The sequence below is a fragment of the Anopheles cruzii genome, chromosome 3 (genome assembly GCF_943734635.1).
Source record: "Anopheles cruzii chromosome 3, idAnoCruzAS_RS32_06, whole genome shotgun sequence".
Classification (NCBI taxonomy): Eukaryota; Metazoa; Arthropoda; class Insecta; order Diptera; family Culicidae; genus Anopheles; species Anopheles cruzii.
Genome location: NC_069145.1, coordinates 44,637,490 through 44,655,191, shown reverse-complemented (window position 1 = coordinate 44,655,191; position 17,702 = coordinate 44,637,490). Strand labels below are relative to the sequence as shown.

The following is a 17,702-nucleotide window of genomic DNA, read 5'->3' as shown; positions in this document are numbered from 1 at the left end:
TTTGTCACTGGCGATGGAAAACTGGGGCAGTCCCGGTAAATGGACGAATGGGGGACGCTTCAACCCACCAGCACGCCAGCGGGAAAAAGGAAGAATGGCTCTGCTAACCAGACTTAATTTGAACAAATTCAAAACCAATTCCAAAACTCTCGATCGAGGCCACCGTGTTTGGGTTGACGGCAAAGGTGACTTTGGACGGCGAATGTTTTGTGGGGAATTTGGACCTTTTTTGTTGATGCACCCGCCGGTTAAACCGGAATTTCCGGGGCTGTTTTGCTTTTCTCTCCGGTTTCGTCGAGCTTGTTTCTGGGGTTTTGTAGTTTGTGTCCTGATTGCTCTCCCGGGGGTCGCACTCTCGGACGCTGGAGTGCTCTATACAATTGCAGCAGCTTCTATCGTATCGCAACCATAGGGTCCGTGCATGAACTCACTATCGTCATTTCCGTTCACCGGTTGTGTCCAGCTTCCATACTGACCGTTGACGGAATTAAATGTGCTCCCTGGATGGCCTCTCCGCACTGCTGCTCATGTTACTGTATGGGACGGGATTTGGAGCCGGCTTAACGGGATGCTGCTGTTCCAAAAGCCTTACCCCATGAAGGGACGGTTTTGTTGGCTTTTAGGACAAAAACGCATATGTTTTTTGTTTTTCCTTTATCGACGTGATCCAACAGAGACCAACAGCACGCAAATTGTTTCAGTCGGGATTTGTTTTTACTCGTAGCCAGAAATCATCACAAATTAACAATATGAGTCAGACTGCGTTTGTTACAGTAGATTAAAGTAATTAATGTGTGGGAAAAACAGGTAAATAAATGTAATGCTCCTTTTTGGTGCTTTCGGCTTCCATTTTGACGATGGAAGTTTGAATAATCGACTGTAAATCTTCAAATATTAAAGCTACAATTTCCTTCTACTAGTATTCAGAGAAGGAAAATGGTATTCAAGTAGTTGCTGATGCACACATTGGTCTGTCTTCCTCGTAGTTATCTTAAAACTGCTATGACGCTAAATCTTAAATCAACGCAAAACTTAAGCACATGACGCGCCTTTATTCACGCTTCAATAACATCAGCTATTTAACTAAATAGATACTTTACTGAAATAGTTTTAATTTTTATATACATTGTATTGATCGTTTTGCCGATTTGTTTCTTGTAGCTGACCAAATGGTTCAGTTAACAACTGCAAACAAAAAATATATTTGTGATATGCCAATTTCTGTAATAAGTTTGATGAAACAGATGTAAAACCTAAAAAATACGCGAAAAAATGGCATTAAATATATTTAAGGATGAGATTTGCAAAAGAACTTTCTGCTTTTAAGACTTCCACATACGAAACTAGCTCGATGCAAGAAAGATATCACCTAAGATTTGGCAGACCATCAAGAAGATGCAAATCATAAAAGAAGAGATGACAAGCAAACCAGAAAAATAGAAATTGATCGAACATCACACGCTATGAATATTCACGAAGAACAATTGATGGGGCAATTTATAAAATTTAACCATTCGCCACTCTTGCCATTTTTACCCATTTGACTCACATAACTTGAGGTCCGCTACGGCTACAAAAAATGCCAATCAGCCCTCGTAGTATTCATATTCGGAGTGAAACTAGGCGTGAAGTTTTTTTTGGCAAATTTCAGACACATTGACGCTTTTCCTCTTATACGCTCGTGTCGTCGCGACAGTCGCGTACTGCGTGCGCCATTTTTCATCGCATATTATGGGGTATTTGTGGCACGATGGTGCCAATTGATGGTATGCTTCTCTCACTCCGTAATGGGCAAATTATGGTCACGATTCTACTACAGTTTTCTATCAGTTTCTGTTATATTGCCGGCTAGAAAGATTGTGTCCGGTCCGTACGGGGCGGGTTGAATTGAACACCACTCAAAATTGTTTTTCTCCATTTCATACAGCCTATAATCGTGACGAATGACAACACTGGTTTGGAAGGTGTAATTTACATGAAAAGTATAGAGCTTGTAGAGCTACTCGAGAACGAAGTGGTTGGTTTGGTGGTTATCACTCTACTGATTTTATTATATTTATTCTAACGTATATTTACATGTGTTTGTGTGGTCCGCCACACTACTTCCCCCTTACATTTTCCAGTATTTTTTGGGGATCTTTACTTGGCGTCCATAACGCGTTTGGTAGCGAACGGGATCTTCTGATGGCTTAAGAATTTCTTCGGGCTGGGATGGCCGTTCATCGGTGTCGATAAATGCGGCCTTCAAACGATCTATTGAGATAGGGGAACGTTTCCCGTTTACGTCTACAATAAATATTTTCTTCCTGCGACGTATCACACGGTACGGTCCGTCGTAGGGTTGGGTTAGTGGAGGCTTGATGGCTCCTACTCTCACGAAAACGTGGCTACAGGTTGTTAACTGTTTTTGCACAAAGGTGCGTTGTTTTGAATGGTTGCTTGTCTGTGTGGGCCTTAATTTGGACATGTCTGCTCTAAGGGTTGTGACGAACTCTGGAGTGGGCTTGCTGTTTTCACTTTCTTCGAAGAACTCTCCAGGTAACCGAAGTGAGGTGCCGTAGGTGAGTTCAGCCGTCGTCGCTTGCAGGTCCTCTTTCCATGATGATCTCATTCCCAAAAGGACGATCGGTAAAACTTCAGTCCATCGCGGATTTTGTTGACACATGATGGCTGCTTTCAATTGTCGATGCGTTCGTTCGATCTGTCCGTTTGCTTGCGGGTGGTACGGGGTTGTGCGCAAATGCGTAATTCCGAGGAGTTTTGTTAGGGTGCTAAACAACTCTGACTCGAACTGCCTACCGCAATCCGTGGTGACCTTTGCAGGCACACCAAAGCGAGCGATCCAGCCATTAAGAAATGCTCGTGCTACGGTTAACGCTGTCATGTTCGGTAGAGGTATTATCTCCGGCCATCTGGTGAACTTGTCGATGATGGTTAGACAATAAGCGTTTCCTTCTGAAGGTGGCAATGGTCCGATGAGATCCATGTGAATGTGTGAGAATCGACTATCGGGGACGAGGATCCTAGCCACTGGTGTCTTGTTATTTCGTTGCACTTTCGATTTCTGGCACTGGATGCAATGTGTGACGAATTGTTTGCAATCACGACGAAGTGCAGGCCAGAGGAATCGCTCTGACACGAGACGAGTTGTGGTACGAATGCCTGGATGTGACATATTGTGCATTTTCTCGATCACGCGTCGGCGGGATTCAAGTGGGACGAAAGGACGAATAGCTTCGGTAGATATGTCGCAATACAGGCGCACTGATGCATCAGGTGTTTTGAGAAGTTTTAGCTGTACCGATGTATTACGTGAAAAAAAGGCTAAGGGCTGTGGTCCGTCGCTCGTAACTTGATGTAAGACAGCTCCTATTGCGGTGTTCGATGCGTCTACATCCAAGGCGAGTCTTGCGGTGGGAGAAGGATGAGCGAGAAGAGTGGTGTGGGCTAGTTCTTGCTTGCTTCGCTCGAATGCCTCATTTGACACTTCGTCCCATGCAATGGGTGTTTGGTCATTCCGGGTGTTTCCTTCCATCAGGCGTTGCAAGACTTGTTGATTCACTGCGGCTCTCGGGATGAAACGTCGATAGAAGTTAATGGTCCCAAGAAACCTCTTCATTTGTTTGGCAGTGGTAGGTCGTGGGAAATCTAGTATGTCTTGAACCTTGCTGGGTTTGGGCTTGATTCCCTCCGGCGTGATTAGGTGTCCTAAGAATTCGACATTTGTCTGACCGATTTGGCATTTAGACGGGTTGATGACAAGACCATTTTGGCGAAGGCGTTCGAAAACTGTACGGAGATGGAATTTGTGTTCTTCTACGTCTTCCGATGCTATGCAAAGATCATCGATGTAGGGAAAGACGTAGGTAAGGTCGCTCAAAATGGCGTGTAGGTGCCTTTGAAGAGTTTGTGCGGCATTACGCAGACCAAAGGTCATAAATTTAAACTCGAAAAGTCCGAATGGAGTTGTTATTGCCGTCTTCGGTACATCTTCGGGTGCCACCGGTATCTGGTGATAGGCGCGTTGTAAATCTATGCAAGAGAAAATACGCTTGCCATGCAGGATGCTGGAGAAGTCTTGAATATGAGGTACGGGATAACGATCGGGTACCGTGATGGCGTTCAAGCTGCGGTAGTCGCCACACGGACGCCATTTTCCGTTTGATTTCTTCACAAGATGTAGCGGGCTGGCCCAGCAGCTCTTCGAGGGCTGACATATGCCTTGGTCGACAAGGAACTGGAATTCAGCCTTTGCCTCGTTGAGCTTGTCGATGGGTAGTCGGCGAGGGCGACAGAACACGGGTTGGCCAGTGGTGATGATCTGGTGGATCGTTCCTGCGTTGGAGGGCATGTGCTTCATGTTAAGTATCGTTATGTCCTTGTATTCTGCGATAATCTCACCGAAGGGATGGTTCTGGTCAAAGGTTGATATTTTGGGTTCCGATGTGGTACTGATGTTACTGACCTCTAGTCGAGTGGTGTTGTCAATTAGTTTATTCCGTCTGAGGTCCACTAGCAGATCGTAATGTTTCAAAAAATCAGCTCCGATAATGGGAGAATTGACATCTGCAATAACGAAAATCCACACAAACGACCTTCGCAGGCCGAGATTGACCGCGAGGCGCTTCGTGCCGTATGTTTGTATTCGTGTACCGTTTGCGGCAAACAGTTGGTGCGTTGCCGAAGGTGAGAGACGTTCTCGAGCTGTTGGTGGGATAACGGAGATGGCTGCTCCAGTATCGATAAGGTAACTGTTTGATGATGTGTTATCATGCACGTGTATTCGTTCTATGGGGTGCTTCGGAATGGTGTCGGTTTTGGGTTCGACATGGTTCAGGCTAGTTGCGGGTGCTGGATTTTTCAGGCTTTTGGTGGTTCTGGCTGTCGGATGATTTAGTCCTTCTTCGGACGGGCGTATACTTCGGTGCTCCCATCGAAAAAAATGCACTTCACGTTGTGGTCATCTCCTTTTACTTTTTCGCATTTGCGGGCCTGTGCACCGTATCGGTAATGAAAGAAACAAATCCATCGTCGGGATGAACTTCGCGCCGATGAACTTTGCCTGGGTTGGCTGGATGAACGTCCGCGCGAGCGGCTTTGGTGTTGGTTTCTGCCGCGAAACCTTGTGGACAGTGCTTCATCCAGGCGTTGGGATAAGGCTTCTATCCGCTGCTCCAATGAAGATGGTTCCTGGTGTTAGTGGACAGCAGCGATTTGGTCCCGTGGAGCTTCCAAAATTTTGTCCGCTACTCGCGCTTGCTCGTCTAGGGTCGCGGCTGGCATTGCGGCTATTATTGAACGAGCCGTGTTTGGGAGTGCTCGTAGCCACAGGTTGTTCAAAACGTTGTCGGTGCAACCGGCTCCACCCATACGCCGCATCTCGGATAGAAGAATGCTAGGCTTTTGATCTCCCAAGGCCATTCCCGAGAGCAGGCTTGTCAAACGTTGGGTCTCCGATGGTCGGAAGTGATCCATGACGGCGGCTTTCAAAGTTTCGTAGCGATCTTTTGTCTTGGCTTCATTGCCTCTTGTTATCGCCGTAAGCACAAACTTTGCGCGCGAGCCGAGCGCCACGATCACCGCATTGAATTTATACTTGTCGTTGACAATATTGTTAACGCAGAATGCCGCCTCAAGGCATATAAACCAAGTTTCGATATCGTCTGCATCAAATGCCGGGAAGTTGATTTTGGCTATGACCTGCTGGTTCTCTGCGGCTGGCACTTCGATTGCCGTTTTCACGTTGGTTGCTGGTTCCACATTGGTTGCCGCTTTCACATCGGTTGATGACTCTTGGGTCGCCATTTCTTTAAAAACACGTGTTTTTTTTTTGTCGCGTTCACGTTCACTGGCACAAAGGGTAATTCGCGATTCGCGGGATCTCGGGCTTTTTTCACGATAGCGTTTACCGTCAGGTGCGTTGAAGTTTACCGGTAAAAGGTAATGTGAATCGGGTAATTAACCGGGTAATATCGGGTAATATCGGGTAATATCGGGTAATATCGGGTAATATCGGGTAATATCGGGTAATATCGGGTAATATCGGGTAATATCGGGGTCACCAGTTGTAGAGCTACTCGAGAACGAAGTGGTTGGTTTGGTAGTTATCCTTCCGATGCCTTGAACCGGTAACCGAAACTTTGTAACCGGTATTGGAACATGTTTAAGAGTTTTTGGAGCTCACAACCAAAATAGTCTGTCAAAAGCGTAAACCGATCAAATTGATTAAAGGTTTGAGTTAGTTGGACGTTGTTTGAAAAATAAACGTTATGGCTCTTTTTTAACATTGCTACATTGATTTTGGAATTGGAATTTTTCGCCACATTAACTAGAGAACGTTTGAACAAAACCAAAAGGATCCAATGAAAATCAAGTGATGGCCACCACCTTTCTTTGGAGGAAAGTTTTACAGCAAACTCTTTATAACTTTATCCACATGGGTATAATCAATAAATTGGGTGAGTATTACGTCTTATTGGGGGTTCAATTGCGCAATCGACAAATACACTAAATTTAGTTTATTGCACTTACAAAAAACAAACCTAGAACCGTGGTGACAATTTTAATCTTTTTATTATCCTACACAACTGCTGATTCAGATTTTGTCCTTAGCCCGCACATTTCAACCAACCCCGCTCAGCCAACGTTTTACTATGGACGTGTGGTATCGTAAACAGTCAAATGTCTGCTCGCGAACGCCAAAGGCGGGCCCGCTAATCTCCGGCGGTGCTGGCAGAACGGACGAAGAGCGAGAAATCCTCGTTTGTTTGAGTGCAGCCATGCAATACCACGGAGGCATCCTCCACTACCAAAGGTTTATATCTCTCTTGACAGTCTTAGCTTTTTTTGCTTGTCTTCCATGATGCAGTTTGCTCGATTCATTCGCTGACCTTCGTCGTCCGTTTTTAGTTGGCAAAAGTAGCGTACGACATGACCGAACATGGCTCAAGGGTCGCGCGATCCTCGATAATTATTTTAATCCTCTCAACAAACACAATTTAACAAATGTCAAAGTGTTATTTATTCATAATACAATTTGGTGCTTTGTTTCTTTCACTGCGTTTCTGTAGCTGGCTGATGGCCATTATTTAAGGAATATGCTGCCAACATGGACCACTGGAGCGTTGTTTTTTTTCATTCGAGAGTATGAATCTGGATGACCACTCAAAGACAGCCGTGTTAGCACACTGTTCGGTGGTCCGTGGCTTAGTAATCCCCAGTTATAAATTCACTTACGCTTACCATTCTTTTCTGCCTAAACCTACATCTGCCCGTTACCGTCCGAAAAGTGACGGAGAACAGAGATGGACGAAAGGAATCAAAACGTATAAAAAAGCCAAACACAAACCACAGGAAAATGGACACTCCGTAGCCAAGGCTTCACCGAAAGGCTTTGCACCTCCGTTTGGTGTGCCGTCTTGGTCTTATTGGTTTTACCCACTAGCACTAGGGATGATCCTAGAGAAACGGCTGCAAGCGAATCGGATGATGTGGATCAACACATCTGCAGTGTGAGAGCGTTGTGCTACGACCGGAGACTTGTGTCTTGTTTTGTTTGCCTTCATGCCGACTTCTTTCTCGGCAGGCACGTGAGTTGCAAGCTCGACTTCTTTTGCAGAATGGCTACGTACTTTTCCCATGACCGCGATCGCTTATGGGGTGCTTCAGATTTGAAACAGAGCCACCGGCCGAACCGACCAGGCAAACATACACTAAGGGTGGCTAGGAGTGCAAAATTAAGTGTTTTGTCTATTAATTGCCCAAACCGCCTGGGGTGAAACGAAGGTTTGCTTGGATTGGTCCAAGCTGTTTTGACTCCCCTGCCACTAGGGGCAGTTCGTGCTTATGAGGCGCTTTCTTCTTACTGTCGGTGTCGAAATAGGGGTAGCAGTTAGGTAAATAGCCAACGTCAATCGCATCCGAAAACGGCAGATATACGAAAACTCAGATCCTAGAGATACGCAGAGCGTGATGAGAACAGGATATTTTTTGAGTAGTTAAATTGAAAGTAAGGCTGGCAGCATGTTTTATATCACAGAACTTGTGCTGTTTATAACTCGAACTTTTTGTTCTGAACAAACTAGTACTTATGTAAACCCGTATGATGCTCCTAAATAGATTAAATTAGATATTAGGAAATTCTTTTTTAAGCTAAAAGGAAATCTCTTTTTCCCTAAAAGTGAATGAAGTTGCTTCTAATGAACTGCGTTCAATAATAGATATAGCGTTGATTGAATAGATATATCTTTTATATGTACTATATAAAGTTATTCAACTTCTGATGGTACTCCCTATGGCCAGTAAATGAACTAATAGTGTGATCTTTAGTAGTAAGTTTTAGGCAAATTTATCCGATATGTTATCCAACAAACCTTGTTATTGAGTAGTGCGTGATGTTGTTGACATCTAGTTTTCACTTCATGCCTCATTTCTAAATCAGGATTAAGCATTTCTGCTTCCAGTACACAAACGCGGTTACCGTCACACGTCACCGGATTACGTGGGCAAATGTGTGGCAAAGTGGTGCCCCTTTTTCACATCACGCCCAAGGAAAACGTGTCGGCGAGTTTCCCGATTAGCTTGACTGACTGTTGATACACGAGTGACACTGTGGTTAGATGCTAAACTATCATAGCACCCAGCGAAGCCTCAGGAAGATGAATTTAAGTCGCATGAATGCCACGGTTTCACGCCAACGAGGATTACCTGGACGGGTTCTTTTCGCAGGTCTAAGCATAACCACGTCACATTCTGTGGCTACCGTGAATACCTGTGGGCTTCACTAGCAGCCATAACATTGATTTTAAATGGCTTGCTACAAGAAAAAAAGAGGAAACGGAGTTCTGAACTAAGAGATGCTCTGGCTGCACTCTGGCCCTAAACTTGACGGAAATGATTGATGCATTCTAAGTGTAGGCAAAGGATGAAGTGGGGGCTTTTCACTGTCAGTTGTGCGCGTCAAATCTGTTTGATATGTCGCTATTTTGAAAAATATGGCCAAGATGATGGTAGTATCGTCACATTAGATCAGTCTGAAAGCTGCTCCAGTTGGTGCTATAGCGTGAATGACAGTGACTAAGCTGTGCCTAAAATAGCCATAGTCGGAACTAAAACAATCTGCCGTCGGTTGAGTCTTTGCAGAAAGTCACAGAAGTTTTGTTCGCTGAAAGTGGTTACCAAGTCATAAAGGGATCAATTTTTACACATTCCACTACTATGCTACACAATTCTTTCCTTTGTATTGGAATTGCAACTGTTTTATGTTTTTTCCTGGATAAGCATGCAACTTACAGTAATGTAGATATTAAATTGTTTGCACTTTCGAATTTAAACATATCTCTGCAACCTATTCTTTTTTAGAGGAGAATTGTCCGAAGTAAGCATCCATTACATGAATTTATCTTTAAGAATGTGTGATCAAGATAGTAGGATATTGTTCCGCTTAATTCCAAACCTATTTAAAGCTTCTAAGTAAACCGTTAGAACCACGTTGGAATGGAGCAGTTGGAATAGGACCGGGGGTGTTTTCACATCTTTTTAAGTGCAGTTAATAATGACCGTTTGCAAAACTTTGACAGCAGTATCCCGGACGAAAAAAAATAAGGCAAACAAGACATAAATCAAGTGTTGTGCGTACTTTGGGCAAACCGGTCATTGGATTCCATAGGTAGAAAAGAAGTGAGATATTTTTAATGGCACGTTTGCGTCCTACACCGGCCATTCGCCTAAGGATGTTTACTATCGCAGTTTGCAACGTTTTGATCACGGTAAACAACCGTAGCGTAAGTGATAAATTTGTTTCCTATTCCGTCCAACAGTTACAATAACGGTCGAAGGAGATGTGTAGCCAAAAGCTAACAATTCATACGCAAATCGAATGAAGAAAGTTTGTTTGCATTTGCTACCGATGTCATCGGTTGCATGTGCTCGGAACAGTTGGCAGACGCATACCCTTGGAGTGACATTACCACACATACGTACGCTGGTCCTCGGTGGTTCCTGGTTCGGGTTGACGCACACAAAACTCAACCTCCGACCGGTAGTGACCATGGGCCACCTTAGTGCTGCATGGGTGTGCTAAGAAGGTCCTGTCACATCCTGCATGCTGTCGATTCGCTTTCTGTTTCGGGAGTTGAGTCGTGGTTTCGAGGGTTTACCGTTGCACTGCCATCGGATGTTGGCGGGGGTTCGTTTTATAATGACAAAACAATTCCCAAGCCCAAGTCTCCAGGCAGTTTGCATAGTGGCCGCTGTACGCCGAGATGGGGCTGTGATGAAGTAGTGTGGCGACTGGCGGTAGGTGGTTGAGGGGTTGGAGATGGTAATTTAGTTCTCCGTTCTCCGAGGTATGGCGAAGAGCAAATATGCACAATTCGGGTCGTTTGCTTTTTTGTTCATATCGTGCATCTCCTAGCTACGACGGGACCTACACAACCCGAAAAGTTGAACCCACGAATCACGTAACAGACGCGTCGAGGAGCAGGAAGTGTTGAAAACACACAAAAATGGGCTCAGAAGGAATTCCAGAGAGAGAAAGAGAAAGAGAGACAGACGAAGAGAGAGAGATAGAGAGAGAAGGAGAGAACTTCAAGCGCAATCTGTGTCCTTCCAATGGCGGATGCAGTGTGTGTGTGGGTAGTAGCTGTGAAAAGTGTCAACGGTCTTAAACTTTCACGGCACCGGCCTAGTTTGGAATTGATCGCTGCCGGAGCCCTGTCTGACCTGACTCCACTGGGACTCCACGGGAGGTGGCCAATGGTGCAAAAAATGGTGCTGTAGAGTAAACATGCATGCTTTCCGGTTGAAAGATCAAAAGAAGCGGTCGGTACTTCGAGCGCCCCGGCAGGCGAGCGGGTCTGTTCCTGTCTGTAGAGACGACGCACTCGCCGAGACAGCGTAGAACGGGCGAAGGTGGGAGGCTGTGGCTTGACTCGCATCCAAGCGAAAGAAAAACTTCTACTAGGTCAGGTACGGCAGGGTATCGACAGGCGTCTGACGTCGCTCGCACGTGGTTTGTACTACGCCGCAACTAATGGCTACGGCTGCACCGGGGGCACGGCACCGGTGGTAGAGGCCGCGCGCGTGTGTTCTAAAACACGACATCGGGACGAAATAAATGCCCGAACGGGGAAGCTGCTCGTGCGCACTGCCGCGCTACCAAAGGTTCCGCAGAAAAGCTTTCAAACCAGCTGATAGAGTTCGGTTGACCGAATCCTTCTCCGCCTGGAAAGCTTTCGAGTTCGGGCGGTGAGACAACTGCATGCGATCGGATGTCCTGGTCCCGTTCGCGCGTCAACCACAAAACGAACTCCGAGAACGCCAACGGGCCGACGGACGCACCATTACCCTGATCTCGTTTGGGCTTGTTGGTGGCTCTCCAGAGCAGTTCTACGGACACAAAGTGCCGTGCAAGCTTTGGCCTGGAGGTAGTATTTGTAATGCTGTTAGTATCGATGTTTAACAGTATTAGTCATCGTAGTAGCAGCTGTGGTAGTAGTAGTAGCACTGTTCTTCGTCATCATTCCTTGCTGGTTTGCTACAAATGTTTTGAATATTTATGAGTGGGATTATAGATGTTTTACCCCCTGACCGTCCGCGTCCGCCCGTGGCTTGCGGGCCACAACGGGCCGAGTCGTTCGCCCGATTCTGCTTCTTCCGCTGCTACCCAAATCGGTCGATGATGGCTAAAGCGTTGTCGTTCCGATTTGTTCATCAGCCTGAACTGCCCACTGGAACCGGCTGGAGTCCCGATGACTAGTTGCCAGCAGGCACATGCGTCCAACGCCAGCCAGCGTCAACGTACGTCAATCTCTTGACACCTTCGAGCCGGACGCCTACTTTCCGTACGCCCTGTGGCGGAACATCAAAGCGTGGTTCCGCTCTGGGCTTCCAGCGTGTGACCAGCGAAACTTTTTTGGCTGCCCTCACGTGGGACAGGGGAAACATTTTGCCGATGCTTTCAGGTGAACTTCACGCTTCCACGCTTCCATGCTTCATCAATTACTCACTTGACCTTTATAGGGTTTGGGGCCTGGTGTTAGGGCGGCCAGGGTGACGAACACAGGGTTGATGCGTTCTTGGGATAAGGCAATTTCTCGCTCCACTCTGCCATGGATTCGATTTGGTTTAACATCGTTCCATCGTTCCGAGCTCGGGCGACGCTCGGCACGCTTGGCCAGATTTGGCCCGGTATCAGAAAATGAATGCAGTTTTATCATGTTTGCGTTGTGTCTAAAGTAGCCAAGTACAGGCAAATAACAGCAAAACCTCCCCCCCTCCCCTTACTGTTTCTTAACTTTCCCCCAAGGTGAAACAGAAGCAAATCTGGGACCGGGTTGCAGTGGCCTGCGAACCAATCGATCGATCGATCGATCGAAACCTAATCAGACTAATTGAATGATTATTTGTACACACGGCTCCGGCTCCACCGGCCCCGGCAGTCCGCTTGATCCGCTTGTTCCTTTGCATTCCCTGCACGATGCCCTGCAAGTGCAGATACAGCGTTATGACGTTCTAAACGTTCATAGGATGAAAAGTTTTCGTGCCGGTTTAGTTATTTTTTGCGACTTTCGAGCTGCCAGTTTCGTATTCGCTTCTATCATCTCTTGAAGGGCAAATGTGTGTTTCAGCGCAGCCCGTTAGTTCACGGGCGATAGTGTGTTTCGTTCGATAGGTTCGCCTTTCGAGCCCGTCGCTGGGAGCGAATGCTACAATTGGGTCAATACTACCCACGACTCGTTGGCATCACCCCACGTACGGTCTAATGCTACCATATTAAATTCTACGCCAATGCGCTGTGTTTGGCGTTCCTTACTCAAGCGATACCCTAAATACTAACGAACTGTTCTGCGTGGGCTTCAATGTGATGCAAAGAATGTGCTGAACTTACACCCAAATGCTTAACCATTTCATTAGTTTATTTGATACTGTAGCAAACCAGACCCAGAGACAAAATTACTGTTTAAGATCAATCATAATCACTACAGTTTCGATTGCTGATTTGCTAGGTCCCTCAATGTTCGGCGAAGTATTTTTCCGCTGGCAGTTTTGGGAATTTCACCCACAAAACGGACGCCGCCGCGGAGTTTCTTTTCCGTTGACACTCGGTCGTCGACGTACTGGCGTATTTGTTCGCTCGTTAAGGTCGTCCCGTCCTTCGGTACCACGTACGCCATCGGTAGTTCGCCAGCTCGATCATCTGGCACGCCGATCACTGCCGCATCCTTAACGTCCGGGTGCGAAAGTAGCACCGCCTCCAGTTCGGCCGGGGGCACCTGAAAGGCCTTGTACTTGATCAGCTCCTTCAAGCGATCCACGATGAAGAAATCGTGCTCGCTATCGTAGTAACCGATGTCACCCGTACGCAACCAACCTTCGGCGTCGGTTACCTGGTCGATGCCGATGTAACCCTTCATGATGAGTGAACCCTTGAAGCACAGCTCGCCATTCTGGTACGGCCCGAGTGCTTTGCCCGTGTCCAGATCGATTACTTTACCCAACTGACCGGGACGAAGTCTCCCGACGGTGCCCGGTTTCGGTGTTTCGGCGTCGTAGAACGTGATCGCCTGTGTTGTTTCGCTCATACCATAGCCTTGCCGAATCTTCAGCCCGGGTGTTTTGATCCGGGCGTAGATCAGATCCTCCACCTCCTTGCTGAGTGGTGCCGCTCCACAGGTGATCATTTCAACCGACGACAGATCAAACTCGTCCACCATGGGATGCTTCGCTAGAAATACGGCAATCGGGGGCACAATGTTGAGCACGTGCGGTCGGTACCGCTCCACACAGCGTAGATACGTTTCGGGATCGAACTTCGGTAGGTAAACTGTATGCAGGCCCACGCCCAACAGGCCCAGCATTGCCATACCGCCGGCCACATGGTACCAGGGCAGTATATCGACGAAGCTGCGTAACTCCATTCGCTGCTCCATTACTTCTCGCGTGTTCGCCATGGTGGCCATTACGTTGGCTTGCGTGATGAGCACCCCCTTCGGAAGACCGGTCGTACCGGAGGACATGACGATGATTGCGACCTCGCTGGTCGTATCCACTGGAGCCGGCAGAAAGGTGCGCGGAGTGAACGACTTGCTCGATCTGCGTAAGCAATCGGCAAAGGTTGTAGTGCCACCATAGGCGTCGTAGTTGATGATAATAGTAAGCTGCTTGCCGGATTCGCAAGCACGGTACAGGGCCGGTCTGGCTTGTGACGACACAAACACTAGCTTCGGCTTGGTGAGGTTGAGTGCGTGTATCAGTTCACCTACAATGAAATGGCTTCGAATTATCTTATCCCACGTTTTTGGGAGGGGGCGACACAATGAGTGACAGTTCCCGAAACCAACAGCACTTACGCGACGTGTAGTTGGGGTTGAATAGGGCCGCAGTTGATCCAATCAGGAACAGTGCCATCATCGTGATCGGATACTCGACGCGGTTTTCGGATACCACAGCCACCACATCGCCCGGTTGAACTTTGTGATCGTGAAGGTACGATGCCAGGTGGAGCGATCGCTCCAACAGCTCGCGGTAGCTATACTCCTGTCCGGTTATGCCGTTGATGAGTGCCACCGCGTCTGAAGGTTGTTGCAAAACTTTCAAAAACAACTCGCCCAACGATCGCGTCCCAAGCGCTAGGTTCGAGGGCGCCGGTGGTCCAGAGATGATGTGCGTTTCGGTGGCCATCGTACCGAGAGTCGTTGTTTGTCGTCTGCTGGCTCGATTGATACTACCACCCGTGCCAGAGATTGCTGCTCTCTACTTGTCTGTGCTATCTCCTGGAGCCTGATAAAGCAGGTCAGCCACTCTCACGGGCACCCCGTTTAATTTAGGAGGGTAATATTGTTTGCCCAGTGAGACAACGAAAATGCATTTTAAAGATGTTGGACACATACATTCAATAACTTTTCCAACAACATCTCAAGGAAGGGTACTGTTCTGTTAAGATTAAATGGTTGGAAATTGGCTTGATGAAAGGAGCTAATGTTGAAAAAAAAACTCCGAACTTGGCCATTAAATTCACTAATCTGTGAAAATGTAATTTGAAGAGGCCACTGTCTATAAATGCCATTAGAAGGCGCCGGTAATTACATATATCCGTTTGAACACGATTCCCTATCAGGAACGAAAGGCGCTTGTGCAATGCTTGAAGAGAAATTAATTTAGCTGAAAGGCACTCGTAAAAACTAAAAGACCGGTCCGGTGGTTTGCGAAAGCGACTGGAGTGATTATTTATCCCTGAGCTGCAGGCCTCGGTGGACGAAACATTGGTCACGCTTTATCGGCCAGCAGGATCGCTGAGTTTAACTGTAGTTTCCGCAGTTTGCAAAGTTTACGTAGGTTTTTTTAGACAGCTTTCAGCTTCAGGATCTGAGGGGACATTTAAACTCACGGCTTCCTCGTCTGGTGATGGCTAACTAATGCAGCCATTAGCTCTGCAGTTAATTAACGAAATTGATTCTACCCAGCGAGCTGCTGCCATAGGATGAAGTGTTGGCGCCCACGTTCCGTCACTGTAATTGTTGAGCGCGTGGCAACCGGGAAACGAGTTTATTATTTTTGTTTAATTTAAACGGACTATGGATGGGGTTTGCGTAGAGAGTGGAAGAGACAGGAAACCACCGGAAGTCCTTGGTCACCCGCCTTAGGTAGGACTTTGTCGGAAGCTAGCAGATAATCCATTTTCCAGTCCGTCGGATTCCTCAGAATGGTTCGATAAATCGGATGCATATAATATCTTTTTATGTAAAAGGGTCAATTAGTCTTTACGACATTTTAAACAAATGCTCTTCTTTTGCGACTCTGCACAACTCTGACAGTAACATTAGCAGAACACGCATTCAAAGGCCTAGGAGTTTATTTGCTGACAACAAACAAGTTTTGTTTTGCTTAGTCTTATCATAAAGAGCTTCCTAGAGCTTGGCTCTCGGCTGCACTGATTGTCGTAACTGTCGCCGCAATATTTTACCGCTACCCGTTTTGGGAATCTCGTCGATGAAGAACACGCCTCCACGAAGTTGTTTGTGTGGGGACAGCTTGATGGCTACGAAATCGGCCACTTCCTGTGCCGTTATCGTTTCGTCCGGTTGCAGCACTACGAACGCTGCCGGTAGCTCGCCAGCCGACTCGTCTGGGAAGCCGACGACGGCCGCATCTCGCACTTTGGGGTGACTAAGCAGCACATCTTCCAGCTCGGCTGGCGGTACCTGGAAGCCTTTGTACTTGATGAGGTCCTTGAGACGATCGACGATGAAGAAATCCTGGTCCTCGTCGTAGTACCCAATGTCGCCCGTGTGAAGCCAACCACCATCGTCGAGTATCTCGCGTGTGGCTTCCTCGTTGTGGAGGTACCCTTTCATAACCAGCGGTCCTTTGACGCAAATCTCTCCCGTCTGTCCTGGTCCGAGCGCTTCGCCACTATCCAGATCGACCACTTTAACGTACGTGGTTTTATTGACCGTTCCAACCGAACCGATCTTATCGCTCACTCTCGATATGACTCCGAGCGATGTTTCACTCATCCCGTACCCGGTGCGCACGGATCCACCGGTCGGTAGACGGGCAGCCACCAGTTCCTCGATTTCCCTGCTCAACGGTGCGGCCCCGCAAAGAACGGCGCGCAGTGAGCTGAGATCGTACTGGTCGATGAGCGGATGCTTGGCGAGAAACACCATTATCGGCGGGACGAGACTCATCATCGTGATGCGATGGTCTTGGATGGTACGCAGGAAAAGCCGCGGTTCAAAGCGCGGCAACACCACCATCGGCACCCGGTTGAGGCAACTGTTTAGTGAAAGCATGAAGCCGAACACGTGGTAGAAGGGCAGCAGTCCGAGCACCCGCAACGGTACCGGCAGCTCGGTGTAGCGCGGATCTTCCGCTTGGTACGCCATTACGGTCATGACGTTGTGGTGCGTCAGTTGGACCGCCTTCGGTAAGCCGGTCGTACCCGACGACATAACCATCACGGCGATCTGGTGCTTCAACCGTACCGGTTGGGGCGTGAAGCTGGTCAAACTACGGAGCGGACTGCGGTCGATGAAGTGTTCCCACCGTGGCACCACCGGCGTTTCGTTGCCGTCAAATGCAACGAGAAGTTTCACGTACGGCAAACGATCGCGCATCGCAAGGATAGTTTGAAGCGCTTTGCTTGATGCGAATATAGCCCACGGTTTGCATAGCTGCAGGGCGTGCCCCAGCTCCGTGACGGTGTACGATGGGTTCAACGGCAGAACCGTCCCACCGAGCATGATCGTTGCGAAGGTGACGATGGGGAATTGTAAGCAATTTTCACTACATATTCCAACGACAGTGTTCCGTTTCAGGCCTAATCTGTGCAAGCGATTGGCCAGCTTAAGCGAGCGTTCGAGGAGCTGATGGTAAGTAAGCGACTCTCCTGTGACTCCATCAATCTGGCGGAAGCATCAACGAAGGTGTGTCTATTAGTTGTCGTCGACGGCATCGACGTTGGTTTGCGCTACTTACCAGTGCTACTTCTGTTCCGTTTCGGTACAAGCGTCTCACCACCAGCTCTCCGAATGAATTGCAACCGTCTTCGATGCTACGGCAAAGATCTCCGCCATAGACCACGTTACGTTCGGTGATCGGTACTTCCATGGCCACCAGTGGAATGATGCGAATTACCACGCAGCATCCCCTGCCGCGCTAAGAAGCCGTGAGTGAGTTTGCATTCTTCGTGCGTTATC

General features: G+C 47.7%; 2 protein-coding genes across 2 annotated transcripts; both read right to left on the bottom strand.

The window, feature by feature from the left end:
* Nucleotides 1-12,920: 12,920 nt before the first annotated feature.
* On the bottom strand, nt 12,921-14,697 carry LOC128274067 (luciferin 4-monooxygenase-like). Its single transcript, XM_053012152.1, has 2 exons — nt 14,352-14,697; nt 12,921-14,260 (listed from the first exon to the last, which is right to left on the bottom strand). Exons 1-2 carry the CDS (start codon nt 14,680-14,682, stop codon nt 12,981-12,983), a joined length of 1,611 nt encoding a protein of 536 aa, XP_052868112.1. The 5' UTR covers nt 14,683-14,697; the 3' UTR covers nt 12,921-12,980.
* A 1,154-nt stretch (nt 14,698-15,851) lies between these two features.
* Nucleotides 15,852-17,618, bottom strand: LOC128274065 (uncharacterized). Its single transcript, XM_053012150.1, has 2 exons — nt 17,482-17,618; nt 15,852-17,408 (listed from the first exon to the last, which is right to left on the bottom strand). Exons 1-2 carry the CDS (start codon nt 17,611-17,613, stop codon nt 15,909-15,911), a joined length of 1,632 nt encoding a protein of 543 aa, XP_052868110.1. The 5' UTR covers nt 17,614-17,618; the 3' UTR covers nt 15,852-15,908.
* Between the last annotated feature and the right edge of the window lie 84 nt (nt 17,619-17,702).

Bases quoted from the DNA above. Each gene is read 5' to 3' on its own strand.
- LOC128274065 (XM_053012150.1), bottom strand. From the start codon at position 17,613: ATGGAAGTACCGATCACCGAACGTAACGTGGTCTATGGCGGAGATCTT. The intron at 17,409-17,481 runs GTAAGTAGCGCA...TGCTTCCGCCAG, and splicing joins ACGGAACAGAAGTAGCACTG to ATTGATGGAGTCACAGGAGA.
- LOC128274067 (XM_053012152.1), bottom strand. From the start codon at position 14,682: ATGGCCACCGAAACGCACATCATCTCTGGACCACCGGCGCCCTCGAAC. The intron at 14,261-14,351 runs GTAAGTGCTGTT...ATTTCATTGTAG, and splicing joins CAACCCCAACTACACGTCGC to GTGAACTGATACACGCACTC.